This window comes from Lottia gigantea (genome assembly GCF_000327385.1).
Source record: "Lottia gigantea unplaced genomic scaffold LOTGIsca_4, whole genome shotgun sequence".
In the NCBI taxonomy this organism is placed as follows: domain Eukaryota; kingdom Metazoa; phylum Mollusca; class Gastropoda; family Lottiidae; genus Lottia; species Lottia gigantea.
In genome coordinates, this window is record NW_008709379.1 from 3981084 (window position 1) to 3996904 (window position 15821).

The window sequence follows — 15821 nt, forward strand, 5'->3', positions numbered from 1 at the left end:
TCAATCTTATATTCTATCTCCTTCAGTTTTATATTCTATCTCCTTCAGTCTTATATTTTATCTCCTTCAATCTTATATTCTATCTCCTTCAATCTTATATTCTATCTCCTTCAATCTTATCTTCTATCTCCTTCAATCTTATATTCTATCTCCTTCAATACTTATCTTCTATCTCCTTCAATCTTATCTTCTATCTCCTTCAATCTTATCTCCTATCTCCTTCAATCTTATCTTCTATCTCCTTCAGTCTTATATTCTATCCCCTTCAGTCTTATATTCTATCTCCTTCAATCTTATATTCTATCTCCTTTAATCTTATATTCTATCTCCTTCAGTCTTATATTCTATCTCCTTCAGTCTTATATTCTATCTCCTTCAATCTTATATTCTATCTCCTTCAATCTTATATTCTATCTCCTTCAATCTTATCTTCTATCTTCTCCAATCTTATATTGTATCTCCTTCAATCTTATCTTCTATCTTCTTCAATTTTATATTCTATCTCCTTCAATCTTATATTCTATCTCCTTCAGTCTTATATTGTATCTCCTTCAATCTTATCTTCTATCTTCTTCAATCTTATATTCTATCTCCTTCAATCTTATATTCTATCTCCTTCAATCTTATATTTTATCTCCTTCAATCTTATCTTCTATCTTCTCCAATCTTATATTTTATCTCCTCCAATCTTATATTTTATCTCCTTCAATCTTATCTTCTATCTCCTTCAATCTTATCTTCTATCTCCTTCAATCTTATATTCTATCTCCTTCAATCTTATCTTCTGTCTTCTTCAATCTTATATTCTATCTCCTTCAATCTTATATTCTATCTCCTTCAGTCTTATATTTTATCTCCTTCAGTCTTATATTTTATCTCCTTCAGTCTTATATTCTATCTCCTTCAGTCTTATCTTCTATCTCCTTCAGTCTTATATTCTATCTCCTTCAGTCTTATCTTCTATCTCCTTCAATCTTATCTGCTATCTCCTTCAATCTCATATTCTATCTTCTTTAATCTTATATTCTATCTCCTTCAATCTTATATTGTATCTCCTCATCTATCCCCTTTAATCTTAACCTCCATCGTCTTTCAAGGCCATTTTTGACATTTTCGGGATAGGTTTGGGTTTTGAATATATGTAAGAAACCTTCAGAAACAATAGAACTGCACAAAAAATAAGCTTCATATCCCTTCAAATTTACTTCAAACTAGAAATTTCACTTTCTTTTTCTATGTCATAGCCTATGTCGGATTATCGACTCACACAAGATTCAAAGATCAGCGGTGAGCTGTGATCACCATTACATACGAATGTAAAATTTTCGGATTATATTTACAGGTTATTTAGTTTAATGTAAATTTGTCGGTAGTCAAAAGTCTTAGCCAGTTCGTTTAATGGTTTAGCCGAGACTATATCACTGACTGTAAACACTATGCCTGACTAAACGACGACATTGGTATTTCTTTGTAAATAAAGCAATTGACCAATTGACACTTCGTCATTACTTCAGGACGAAGCCCTAACTCAAATAAATTTTATTTTATTTCGTTCATCTCTTTATTATGACTTGTTGTAAAAAGTCATAAAATGGCTACAATTAACAATCAATTTCAGAGTGGTACGGCGGCAATTCCATGTTCAAGAGTAGAAATAAGTGTGTCATGCAGGTATTTTTTTTTTACTTATGAGTTGTTATAATCTAGTTCATATTCATGTATTTATTTATTTATGTCCTAGTATGTTCATAATGATTGATACATAATGTTAATGATATTATGATATGATGTTGATAGATATTATTTCGGATATTTTTCCACCTGTCTTGTCAATTTGATTGAACAGTTTAGGGAAAAATGATAATTAAATCAATATATCTATATTAAGTGTACACTGTTCAAATTAGGCATAATTTTATAACTATAAGAGCCTAAACATTAACTGAACAATTATAACATAACAATATGATAGTATATACACAATACAGGCCCTACAAACAATCTTCCTCTATAGATTTTGGATAAAGTATAAATTTTTGATATTTGGATCCAGAGTATCTAGGGCTGGGTTTTAAAAGCCAACCGGCATACTGGAATAAAAAAAAGGCGATTTTCATACTACAAAACGATACTATTCAATTTGACGGAATTTTTGTTGACGTCAATATTATGGAATCAAAATTATTTTAAAAATGAAACGAAACAAATTAATATTTTGCAGTAGGCGGTTGGCTTTTTAAACCCACCCAGTATCTAGAGACATAGGCTACTCCAACATATTTTATACTCTGTTTTATAATAGAGATCCTTGGTCTAGGGAGAATTAGTTTGTTATTGATGGTGGCAAAAGGAGTATTATTTTAGTTTAATATGTTAGAAACATATTTAGTGTGATCAGACCATTGCATATTATGATTTTATATAACTCCAAGGAGTTTAAATAATCAAACATCTTATAATTGTTAATAGTAATATCAAGATGATCCGATAAAAGCTCTTTTTAATTTTGAAGTACCTTTACTAACATACTTTTGGTTTTAGATTCATCCACAATCATAGAATTATTAAGCCACCAATTATAAACACTATAAGCAAGAGGTCACAATTAGAATTCACAATCAAGGGCAAGTCATTTATAAAGATATTAAAGAGGGTTGGGCCAAAGATAGAGCCTTGTGGAACACCATACTGAATGGACCTGAGAAATGAAAGTTCTCCATTCACAAATGTCTGTTGCAATCTATTTTCAAGATAGGACTGAAAAAAGGCAAATGTGAGTTATTCGAGAAGTGATTAAGTGAAAGTCTTTTTTTATAAGAAGATCGTGGTTTACTAGGTCAAAGGCTTTCTTGAAATCAAGGAAAATACATCCTGTTTGTTTATTTTCATTTATGCTGTCGTAAATGTTATTTGTAATATGAGTAAGAGCTGTTAAGTAGAAGCTTTATGTAGGTATGTGTTGATTGCATTAGAAGCGTGCTTTTCAAGTGGTTTGGTGTTCAAAATAGAAAAAAGAAGGGTATTCAGACTTGGATATGCAAAGATTAAATATATGTGTTAAAGAATTGATAATAATAGAGGCACCGGTTTTAAGAAATATTGGATGTAACTGATCAAGGCAAGGACTTTTAGAAATATTAAGTGTGTTTAAATACTTATATATAGTGGATGTAGATATATGAGGAATAGTGAACTTTATGTCAGGCGTTTAACTATAAACAAAATTGGAAATTTTATAAAAATTTTTTTTAAAACAGTTTCAGGATTTTTATATGCCCACACGTAAGTATGGGCGTATATTGTGGTTGCCCTTGTCGGTCCGTCCGTTCACATTTACCTCGTGCTCACTCTACAGGCTACAATTCTCTGTAGATTCTTTTGATCTTTTGTATGTGTTAATATCATTATGAAGATGTGCACTATTCAATTTGGTGATGATCCGATGATTTTCTTTAGAGATATCTTCATCAAGCTGGTGGTGGGCGTATTTGCTTGCGAGACTTGCCGCAAGCCTATGTTCTGATTTTTCAAGAAGATCTTGGCAACATAGTGTTATATTATCAACATAGCTTGATGAAATATTTGTAATTATTAAAAGTTTCAGAATTTAAATGACTAGAGTTACTTAAGGGTTTAGTTTTGCCACTTATTCTGTTAATGGCATTCCATATCGATTTTAAGCTTTTCTTATTGTTAACTAGGCACTTAAAATAGTCCTGTTTAGATTGATTATGGAGGTTTAAATGCGATTTCTTAAATATTTATATTCATAAAATTTTCCAAAATTTAAAAAAAATAATCACATGAATTCATATCATTTAGTTTTATAACCTATATAATCAATTTCTTTAAATTTTTCATCACTGGACTCTCCAGGCTATAATAAAATGTGACAATACAGAAAGCGTGTATTATTGTGGCGATGATACACATGTCACTTTTATGATGTTCATGACTGCATTAAGAGAATGTATTCTGCCTTGTAAGTAAGGACATATTGACATAAATGTGGTACATTTTATTGAATTTCTGCAGAACTGAATGTAACAATAACCAGGCTATAATTAGACTTTTTATTTTTTTTTTCAGAAAATTAAGAGATTGTGATGTAATATCTAAATCAGATCCTATGTGTGTTCTATTTATGTTAGATTTAAAACCACATCAATATAGAGAGGTGAGTCTATTTTTATTTTTCAATTTACATGGGTTGTTAATCTAGCTGAAAGTCTAGAAATTGAGAGGGTTATGAATCAAAGAGACTGAAAACTAGGCCTTTTCGATGAAGATATTTAGCTATTTTCTCTTTTAAAAACATTTTCATCCTTATCTCATTTCACTAATGAAACCAAGTGAGTGTAATCATATAATATTGAATTATTTCAGATTGCAAGAACAGAATGTATTAATGATAACTTAAATCCAGACTTTGTTAAGAAATTTGAAATTGATTATTATTTTGAAGAGAACCAAAAGTTGAAATTTGAAATGTAAGTAATAACTCTTAATGGATATGATCCAATGCCCTTAATACAAACTTTGTGAGTGATAGTATAGATAGAATGGTAGATATAGACAATGAGCCAGGTTTCAACAATGGTATTCTTTAATTGGAAGTACACAAAAGTTAGATCCTAACCTTGGTTCTATGTAATCATTATTATTTTGTAATTATATATTGTAGTTATGATGTAGATTCTGATAAAAGAAAATTATCTGATCATGTAAGTAGTTAAATACTAGAGGAGATATTTATAGAGACTACATATATATATAGTTATACCATAAGTGCCAGATAATTCAAAATATATGCTTTGTACAATGAGTGAACCTTTATAGTACTACTCAGATTTAAAAGAGAATTTCCATTTTGTTATTGCCTTTAAAATATTTCGTATGAACAGTAAATATTTTTTATATTTCAGGATTTTCTAGGGAAGTTAGAATGTAGTCTAGGAGAAATTGTTGGTTCTCATGGATCTTGTTTAAAAAGAAAACTAGTGTATGTTAGTTCTTAATTTCTTCATGGAAAGCTGATAACCATATTTTACAGCTAGATAGTTGTGAATGAAACTTTTTCTTAAAAAGTATTAAAAAGAGATATTTTAGCCTTTGTATGTTAATTGGGGACACTAGTAATTCAGGTTGTGCATTCTATTTACTGCTTAAAGTCTGTGATTCCTGTTATTTTATAAAACCTGCCCAGATTATCAATCCACTATATTGTTATATAGTTATATAATGCAATATCTGTCTTATATTTCAATTACACTTTAATACAGGAACCTTCAATCATTTGACAGTAATAATATACTTTAATACAATAATTTGTAATTTCCCTGTCTCTTCAATTTTTCAGAGGTCCAGCAACAGATAATGGTGCCATAATAGGTAAGTAAAATGCAACATTCTACTGTGTTTGTTTTTGCTGGTTTCTTCCGAATTATCATGTAATATTTGTGGAACTTTAAGTCTATATAAGTTTGCGGTCCTAATTTGAATAATTCCCCAACATTTTGAAAACCAAAACTCACAACTTCATGTAACCTGAAATGATGTGAAGGATAATTGGACTAGTATTTAAGTGTCACTGCTATGATATAAAGTTTATAAAAAGAATATTATGTACTATTTCAGTAAGAGCAGAAGAAATACTAGCTTGTAAGGTAAATATGGTCAGATTTTTTATCTTGACTACAATGATAAAAAAGATAGTTGTAGAGGATTATAGATCTTTTCAGCTTGCTTCTTATTCCATTTTACACTAATCATTCTCAAGTTTAAAGATAAAACTCTGCAATTATGATTTTATTCGCCCTGTAATGTTACTGTCTCATCTTTTGAATTATCTTGCAGGCCTTGTAATTTTGAAACTGTCAATCTAGTAATGAAATGTTGTTTTTTAGGAAGTCATCAATATGCATATAAAAGGTAGTGATTTGGATAAAAAAGATTTTTTTGGTAAATCGGATCCATATTTAACTATATCTAGAGCTAATGAAGATAGTAGGTGAGTGCTTCTATTATGTATATATATCTATTGATTTTATGCTAAGTTTAATGCTTGACTGCTAACCAGAGTGGTCCAGAGTTAGATATCAACCCTCAATGTGATGCAGGTCAGAGGGGCTGACATGGTAAATGCTTCTATATTACGCTTTTCAACTTTTCTTAGTGATCAAATTGACCGACATGGAAAAAGCTTCTAGTCAAAGGATTGAAATAGAGCTGGAAATGGAACAAGAGTAGGTCTTACTTAGTTCCAAAAGAACAATGGTGAAAATGATTTTGTAAAAATTTTGTTTATACCAATACAATATTTTCTGTATATGATTTTAGTTACACAGTTGTCCATAAAACAGAATTCATCAAAAACACATTAAATCCAACCTGGAAGCCCTTTCAGATCAAAGGATCAACATTATGCAATTCTGATCATAACAGGTAAATAATGAAGATTATTATAACATTCATTGAGCACCAAACTATTACTCTAGCAGATTGTTAGCAACAAATTGACTTAACTTTGACATTCAAGACAGGAAAGATATATATTCAGACAATCTTCCCTAAAAATTAAATATAGTCATCTGCTAATTTAGAGATTTATTTATATAGCACAAACCCAACTGTCCATAGATCTCTTATAATGCAAATGAAAACATGGCTGACAATCAGGGACACCAATAGTATATTTTAATTTATTGTAGAGGATGTAGATGTCAGATATTCATTCTGATAGAGCTACAGACAGCTGGTATTGAGCTTGACTATTTCTCGGCTGACTATACAGTCTGATACAGTTTGATACCAATATATATAATTTAGTTTCACTAGTTAACAGAAATAAATTTGTTTGTTTTGATAGGTATATATTTCTATCTTGTAGGACTATAAAGTTTATTTGTAATGATTGGAACAGTGATGGCAGGTTTGTCTTATTGTTTACTTATCACATTTCTATATGATACTTTTTACATGTAATACATTAAGAAAATATGATATAGATGATGCAAAACATGGACAAGTTCTCTGATTGTGTTGTTTTATTTTGATAAAAGTTGGCACATTAAACCAAAGCTGTAAGGGCATATATGCTTATAGCCTTAGTTGAAATGAGCCAACATATAGCTTCACCACCGTATCTCTTTGAAAATGACCTCCACATTGTGACTATTATGTTTATGTTAACAGTATCAAAGATCTGATGATGGTACATTGCAAAAGTTTCTTGTTCACTGAAATGATCAAACATGGAATATTCTTTTAATTAACTCTTAAAAATCTCAAAGTTTATCAAAATTCTTGAAAATCAGACCGGCAATAAGATAAATATTAGTATGATAACTATTGTGGTTATGTTTATATTTGATGATATTTCAGTGTAGATCTTATTGGTGAATTTGATACTAATGTTTTAGAGCTCATTCAGGGTCATAAGAAATCATTTGAGGTAATATATAGTATTGATTTATCTCATAATTTTCTCAGTTTCTTTTCTTTGTTAAAACAGCGCCAAGCACCCACTCGTCTATTCTTGGTTTCTATTGAACCTTCCCAACTTTCCTAGTCAGTTGAAAATCAAATATCTATTTGAATGTTATGAAAGCTATTGCAAAAAATTGCAAATGTCACAAAATCTGATAAGAATTAGAAAGTTAATGCTACTCCACTGTCAAAGCACTCTCCAAAGTCGACATTCATTTAATCTAATTCACATTACAGCTAAAAGAACAGAAAAAGGCAAAGAAGAAGAAGAATTATAAGAATTCTGGTATAATTACATTCCTTAACTTTGGAATAGAACAACAACATTCTTTTATAGATTATATTCGTGGAGGGTAAGGGTGTTATTTAATTTTATTTCTCATTCCCAAATACGAGATTTACCTGCTTAAGAAAAACACGCTAGAAATATGTAAGATAAAGAAAAAATGAATGAAAATCTGATTAGTTGTTTTAATCACTACACCAGTCAATCCAGTTTCTAAACGGGTCTGAATGATCCAAGTATATGCCATATCAAAGTATGAGTTGATAGAAATAGTATTTAACTTTATTACAGAATGCAGATGAATTTTACAGTAGCAATAGATTTTACAGCTTCCAATGGAAATCCACACGATCCTACCTCTTTACATTATTTATCACCTTATCATCTCAATCAGTATGCTGCAGCTATTACTTCTGTTGGTGAAATAATACAAGATTATGATAGGTAATTTCTATTACTTCTGTTAAATTTACATTATATTAATCCTGAACAACCAAATCAATATTCATCAGCTATTACTTCTGTTGGTGAAATAATACAAGATTATGATAGGTAATTTCTATTACTTCTGTTAAATTTACATAATATTAATCTTCAACAACTAAATCAATATTCATCAGCTATTACTTCTGTTGGTGAAATAATACAAGATTATGATAGGTAATTTCTATTACTTCTGCTAAATTTACATTATATTAATCTTCAACAACTAAATCAATATTCATCAGCTATGACTTCTGTTGGTGAAATACTACAAGATTATGATAGGTAATTTCTATTACTTCTGTTAAATTTACATAATATTAATCTTCCACAACTAAATCAATATTCATCAGCTATTACTTCTGTTGGTGAAATAATACAAGATTATGATAGGTAATTTCTATTACTTCTGCTAAATTTACATTATATTAATCTTCAACAACTAAATCAATATTCATCAGCTATGACTTCTGTTGGTGAAATAATACAAGATTATGATAGGTAATTTCTATTACTTCTGTTAAATTTACATAATATTAATCTTCCACAACTAAATCAATATTCATTAGCTATGACTTCTGTTGGTGAAATACTACAAGATTATGATAGGTAATTTCTATTACTTCTGTTAAATTTACATAATATTAATCTTCAACAACTAAATCAATATTCATCAGCTATTACTTCTGTTGGTGAAATAATACAAGATTATGATAGGTAATTTCTATTACTTCTGTTAAATTTACATAATATTAATCTTCAACAACTAAATCAATATTCATCAGCTATTACTTCTGTTGGTGAAATAATACAAGATTATGATAGGTAATTTCTATTACTTCTGCTAAATTTACATTATATTAATCTTCAACAACTAAATCAATATTCATCAGCTATGACTTCTGTTGGTGAAATACTACAAGATTATGATAGGTAATTTCTATTACTTCTGTTAAATTTACATAATATTAATCTTCCACAACTAAATCAATATTCATCAGCTATTACTTCTGTTGGTGAAATAATACAAGATTATGATAGGTAATTTCTATTACTTCTGCTAAATTTACATTATATTAATCTTCAACAACTAAATCAATATTCATCAGCTATGACTTCTGTTGGTGAAATAATACAAGATTATGATAGGTAATTTCTATTACTTCTGTTAAATTTACATAATATTAATCTTCCACAACTAAATCAATATTCATTAGCTATGACTTCTGTTGGTGAAATACTACAAGATTATGATAGGTAATTTCTATTACTTCTGTTAAATTTACATAATATTAATCTTCAACAACTAAATCAATATTCATCAGCTATTACTTCTGTTGGTGAAATAATACAAGATTATGATAGGTAATTTCTATTACTTCTGTTAAATTTACATAATATTAATCTTCAACAACTAAATCAATATTCATCAGCTATTACTTCTGTTGGTGAAATAATACAAGATTATGATAGGTAATTTCTATTACTTCTGCTAAATTTACATTATATTAATCTTCAACAACTAAATCAATATTCATCAGCTATGACTTCTGTTGGTGAAATACTACAAGATTATGATAGGTAATTTCTATTACTTCTGTTAAATTTACATAATATTAATCTTCCACAACTAAATCAATATTCATTAGCTATTACTTCTGTTGGTGAAATAATACAAGATTATGATAGGTAATTCTATTACTTCTGTTAAATTTACATTATATTAATCTTGAACAACTAAATCAATATTCATCAGCTATGACTTCTGTTGGTGAAATAATACAAGATTATGATAGGTAATTTCTATTACTTCTGTTAAATTTACATAATATTAATCTTCCACAACTAAATCAATATTCATTAGCTATTACTTCTGTTGGTGAAATAATACAAGATTATGATAGGTAATTTCTATTACTTCTGTTAAATTTACATAATATTAATCTTCAACAACTAAATCAATATTCATCAGCTATGACTTCTGTTGGTGAAATAATACAAGATTATGATAGGTAATTTCTATTACTTCTGTTAAATTTACATAATATTAATCTTCCACAACTAAATCAATATTCATCAGCTATTACTTCTGTTGGTGAAATAATACAAGATTATGATAGGTAATTTCTATTACTTCTGCTAAATTTACATTATATTAATCTTCAACAACTAAATCAATATTCATCAGCTATGACTTCTGTTGGTGAAATACTACAAGATTATGATAGGTAATTTCTATTACTTCTGTTAAATTTACATAATATTAATCTTCCACAACTAAATCAATATTCATTAGCTATGACTTCTGTTGGTGAAATACTACAAGATTATGATAGGTAATTTCTATTACTTCTGTTAAATTTACATAATATTAATCTTCAACAACTAAATCAATATTCATCAGCTATTACTTCTGTTGGTGAAATAATACAAGATTATGATAGGTAATTTCTATTACTTCTGTTAAATTTACATAATATTAATCTTCAACAACTAAATCAATATTCATCAGCTATTACTTCTGTTGGTGAAATACTACAAGATTATGATAGGTAATTTCTATTACTTCTGTTAAATTTACATAATATTAATCTTCAACAACTAAATCAATATTCATCAGCTATTACTTCTGTTGGTGAAATAATACAAGATTATGATAGGTAATTTCTATTACTTCTGTTAAATTTACATAATATTAATCTTCAACAACTAAATCAATATTCATCAGCTATTACTTCTGTTGGTGAAATAATACAAGATTATGATAGGTAATTTCTATTACTTCTGTTAAATTTACATTATATTAATCTTCAACAACTAAATCTAAATGGTAGATCTCAGATTAAGTTGCTGTTGATATTAGTACAAATTGTTATATTTTACAGTGACAAGTTATTTCCTGCTCTTGGTTTTGGTGCCAGACTACCTAATAATGCTGTATCTCATGAATTCGCTTTAGTATGTATCTTTTTCTTTCTTTTTCTGAACTCTTTGTACAGATTAATTGTGTACTCATTTCAAAGAGTTTAAAGACTATATGTGGATTTTTCTATTCCTCTGTCAATAAAGCAGTTCAGAGGGGCTGGCATCATTGACATTGCAAAAGTGTCTTGGCTTTGCAGAGAAAAGATTATTTGATAGTTGTAAATAGAAATACAGTAATCTTATGTCACTATCCTTTAAAAATATCTCTCATTGTACACAGTGTGTCTTCATTAGCTCAATTAAAACGTAGGTTGTGAAACTACATTTCATGTTATAGTATTGGTATGATTTTTAGACTGTTGAGTTCTGTTATTTTTTTATAGAATTTCAACCCTAACAATCCATATTGTAATGGTGTTCAAGGAGTGTTACAGGCATATTATAATGCTATAAGGCATGTACAACTGTATGGTCCTACAAATTTTGCTCCTGTCATAAACCATGTTTCTCAGTAAGTTCATTGCTTTTAATCATTGAATCACAATATTCTGAGAGATGTTGAGATATTTTATGTATATTGCAATGCACTTTTTATTGTTATCATTATTATATTTTCCGAACTTTTGTAGAATTGCTGCTACTGTATTTTGTTGATTTTTAGATTTGGTGATAATGCTACTGTATTAGATGGTTTAACACTTTTTGTTGATTTTGTATATTTGTTGTTACTGTATTTTGTTGACTTTATAGATTTGCTGCTACTGTATTTAGTTGATTTTTTATATTTTCTGCTACGGTATTAGATGGTTCACAGTAGTTTACTGATTTTGTAGATTTGTTGTTACTGTATTTTGTTGATTTTGTAGATTTGCTGCTACTGTATTTAGTTGATTTTTTATATTTTCTGCTACAGTATTAGATGGTTCACAATAGTTTACTGATTTTGTAGATTTGCTGCTACTGTATTTTGTTGATTTTGTAGATTTGTTGCTACTGTATTTAGTTGATTTTTTATATTTTCTGCTACAGTATTAGATAGTTCACAATAGTTTACTGATTTTGTAGATTTGCTGCTACTGTATTTAGTTGATTTTTTATATTTTCTGCTACGGTATTAGATGGTTCACAGTAGTTTACTGATTTTGTAGATTTGTTGTTACTGTATTTTGTTGATTTTGTAGATTTGCTGCTACTGTATTTAGTTGATTTTTTATATTTTCTGCTACAGTATTAGATGGTTCACAATAGTTTACTGATTTTGTAGATTTGTTGTTACTGTATTTTGTTTATTTTGTAGATTTTCTGCTACAGTATTAGATGGTTCACAATAGTTTACTGATTTTGTAGATTTGTTGTTACTGTATTTTGTTCATTTTGTAGATTTGCTGCTACTGTATTAGATGGTTCGCAATATTTTGTGTTATTAATTATAACTGATGGTATTATTACTGATTATAGTAAAACTGTCGATGCTATTGTCAGGGTGAGTAGACTTTCCATCTTAACATTTTAGAACTGTAACAATAAGACATCATAGATCACTGCAGAGATTACAGAGATTGATAGATCAGTCAACCTCAAGAAAAGGATACATTACTTTTTAGCAGATCTCCGATTTGTAATAAGTATTTTTGAATAGTTAAATAAAACACCGTATTATTTATTGTATTTATGGTATTTTTCCAGGCCTCAACTCTACCAATGTCTATTATAATTGTTGGTGTTGGGGATGCTAATTTTGAAGGTAATTACAAAGAGTAATTAAGTAGGTTGTAACAGAATGACTACTGTATTATCACAATATTTGAGCTTGGATAAACTTCTTTTTACAAGTTAATAATCAATCCTTGAGGCACCTTTTTGGTAGAGATCACATTGGATTACAGATTACAATTGTATGTATACATGCACCACTCCTGAGTTTTATTGTGCACAATGTTTCCTTTAACAATTTACAATCACAAAATTGTTCCTTGACCAGGTGTAGATAATTATTATTTAGTCATGGTATTAAATAATATTGTTTAACTATTTGATAATAGAAATGGAAAAATTAGATGGTGATGATGTCAGATTAAGTTCACAAGGAAAATATGCTGAAAGAGACATTGTTCAGGTATATTGTCTAAGGCTATGAAAACCCTATCAAAGTCTTGCTGGAAAGTTCAAGTGTGCAAGCATCTAGTAAAACCAAGACAAGTATCAGGCTATTACTGTCACATGATTGCAGCCTTCTTATAGATTTGATTTTTTAAGTAAAGAGATGCATCCAAATGCTAAAATGTTTGGATTCAAGATAAAGTCAATTAAGAGAATTACAATTAACATTCAATTTTGATATTGAGAGAACTTATCAAATTGGATTTCATTTATTTACATCTAATGATAATTATTGTATTGTTGTAGTTTGTTCCATTCCGTAATTTCCTGAGTAATGGTGTAAATGTAGAGAGTCAAGCTAGATTAGCGAAGGAAGTGTTAAGAGAAATACCGCATCAAGTCAGATCTTTTATGAGTAAAAGAGGTATAGCACCTAGACCACCACTACATAGATCAGATAGTTTATCAAACGTAGCTAATGTACCATCTGCTCCTCCTCCTGCTTACAGTAGTGATATGACAGGATTACCCTCTACCCCACCTTATCAACAATAGTGCTACCAGCCAACATCCAGATCTATCAAGGCATTCATCTTCAATGACATACATTAGAAGTACAAGTTATAGATAAATAAGACAATTATTATGGATAGATATGTTTTACTGTGGTTCTCACACTCACTCTAACACTGTCATTCACCATTCTTAATGACGATACGAGAATGTTTGAAATAATAAGTAATCTAGAAGTATCCAACTAAAATAATTGTCTTGTATATCAGGTCTATTATGCCAACAGTATGCTTACTCTTTACTTTTATATAGGGCAGAGTTTTGTTTCATCTGGGCACAATTTTAAACATAAACAATAGTAGTTTAACTAGTTTATAGTAAAGTAAAATTCCTACTTTTGACATTTTGTTTTTGACATTTCTAGTACTTCTATTTACATATATGCAAATCATCCCCCGAAAATGGTAAATCTGCTCCTTAAGACTACTTTTAAATAATGTAGACTGCTGAAAGTGCTCATGTTTATGCTATGAATCGTTCCTAATAGTGCACAAATATATTGACTATAAAGATTTTAGAGTTGAATTAGAAACATTAATATAAGTAGTTTCCTATTTTGAAGAGCAATGTATTAGTTTAGTCTAGCATGTAGGTCTATAGATTGTATTTATTCTACCTAAATGATAAATACTCTACTTTTGTTTCTATTTGGGACAATCCCAAGATGTGTCTAGATACTTATTAAGTGACATGGTTGATGTAATATTTGTTGAATACAAATCCTATATTGGTCAATTCTGGTATAATAATTTTATACTGTAAATAAACTTTTGTTTTAAATTTTAGATACAATATAGTCAAAATGAACCATACATATTATAATTTTTATCTATCAAAACCATTCATTCAAAACTGCCTTTGTATCGCCAAAAATTAAAAATCAAATCAGGTATATAATTGTTAGCATCATTCATAAATCAAATTTAATACTGACCTTATGTTAAGGCTGGACAATTAATAGACCATAATATATACCATTTTTCATTAACATTATTAAATAACCCTTTGTTTTAAGCTGTTTCTGATTTATTGTGATTTATAATTCTCAGTAAAGATATATGTTATATATACATGTATTATGTGTCTGTCAAAGTCACCCAGTGATATATTACTTATTGATTTTGTGAACTTAATTTTCATTTTTACATTTAATTAATCCTCATTTATTGCAATTAATGGTTGTAACAAACACAGTACAATGTTCAGTTTTTACTCTGCGTTGGGACTAAATTATTGATGTTTCAAACTATAAAAAATCTTCACATAATTGTTGTGCTATGAAAAGTGTTATAAGCTTAAATATGCTTATTATATATCCATTTAACTCTCTTCTTATATTAAATAAAACACAATGACATAGTGAAATAGATGTGTCTTTAATATTGAATAAAAATTCCTTATTCTTGTGGCCTTAAATACTGTAGCCCTTTTATCAGATTATCAAATAAATATATATGTTATATTCCTATATGTAGGTTTACATTACTTTTAATTCATCACAAATTGCTCAAAGTTATTTTATGTTATATTTGTTAGTGTGTTTTGTATAGTATAATTATATTTATTAGAGTAGGGCTTGTCGTGTTCATGAACACTTGATAAATCTTTCTTTGATACATGTAGACTGAAATTGTCTGAATATCGTGTATTTTTACAAGGGATATAGATATTTACGATACAAGCTGATTGAGCCCAATTTCAGCTGCCTGTATCACACCATATGTTGTTGTTAGTGCATAATATAAACTAATGAAATTGTAATATTTATATGTGAATTTAATATTTTATAATGAATATTGAGGAAACTGTGTTATGTTTTTATAAGATTTTTTAAAGAAGGGTATATTATTAAAGTATAATGTTGTTAGTTATAGTCAAGCAAAGATATTTATGCACATATTTGCACATCAGATGCTAAACATAAGCATGAGCAGACCACTTGATACACAGATTAGATTTACACTGC

General features: G+C 28.6%; 1 protein-coding gene across 1 annotated transcript; it reads left to right on the plus strand.

Annotated features, from left to right (window-relative positions):
- Positions 1-1591: 1591 nt before the first annotated feature.
- Positions 1592-13837, plus strand: LOTGIDRAFT_209681 (hypothetical protein; the record flags this gene model as incomplete). Its single annotated transcript, XM_009059796.1, has 19 exons — positions 1592-1671; positions 4090-4177; positions 4387-4490; positions 4685-4724; positions 4926-5002; positions 5360-5391; positions 5638-5666; positions 5907-6010; positions 6340-6444; positions 6890-6931; positions 7384-7463; positions 7733-7841; positions 8066-8218; positions 11143-11215; positions 11566-11693; positions 12563-12665; positions 12869-12926; positions 13225-13298; positions 13589-13837. The coding sequence occupies 19 exons, from the start codon at positions 1592-1594 to the stop codon at positions 13835-13837; spliced, it is 1728 nt and encodes a 575-aa protein (XP_009058044.1).
- Positions 13838-15821: the final 1984 nt, after the last annotated feature.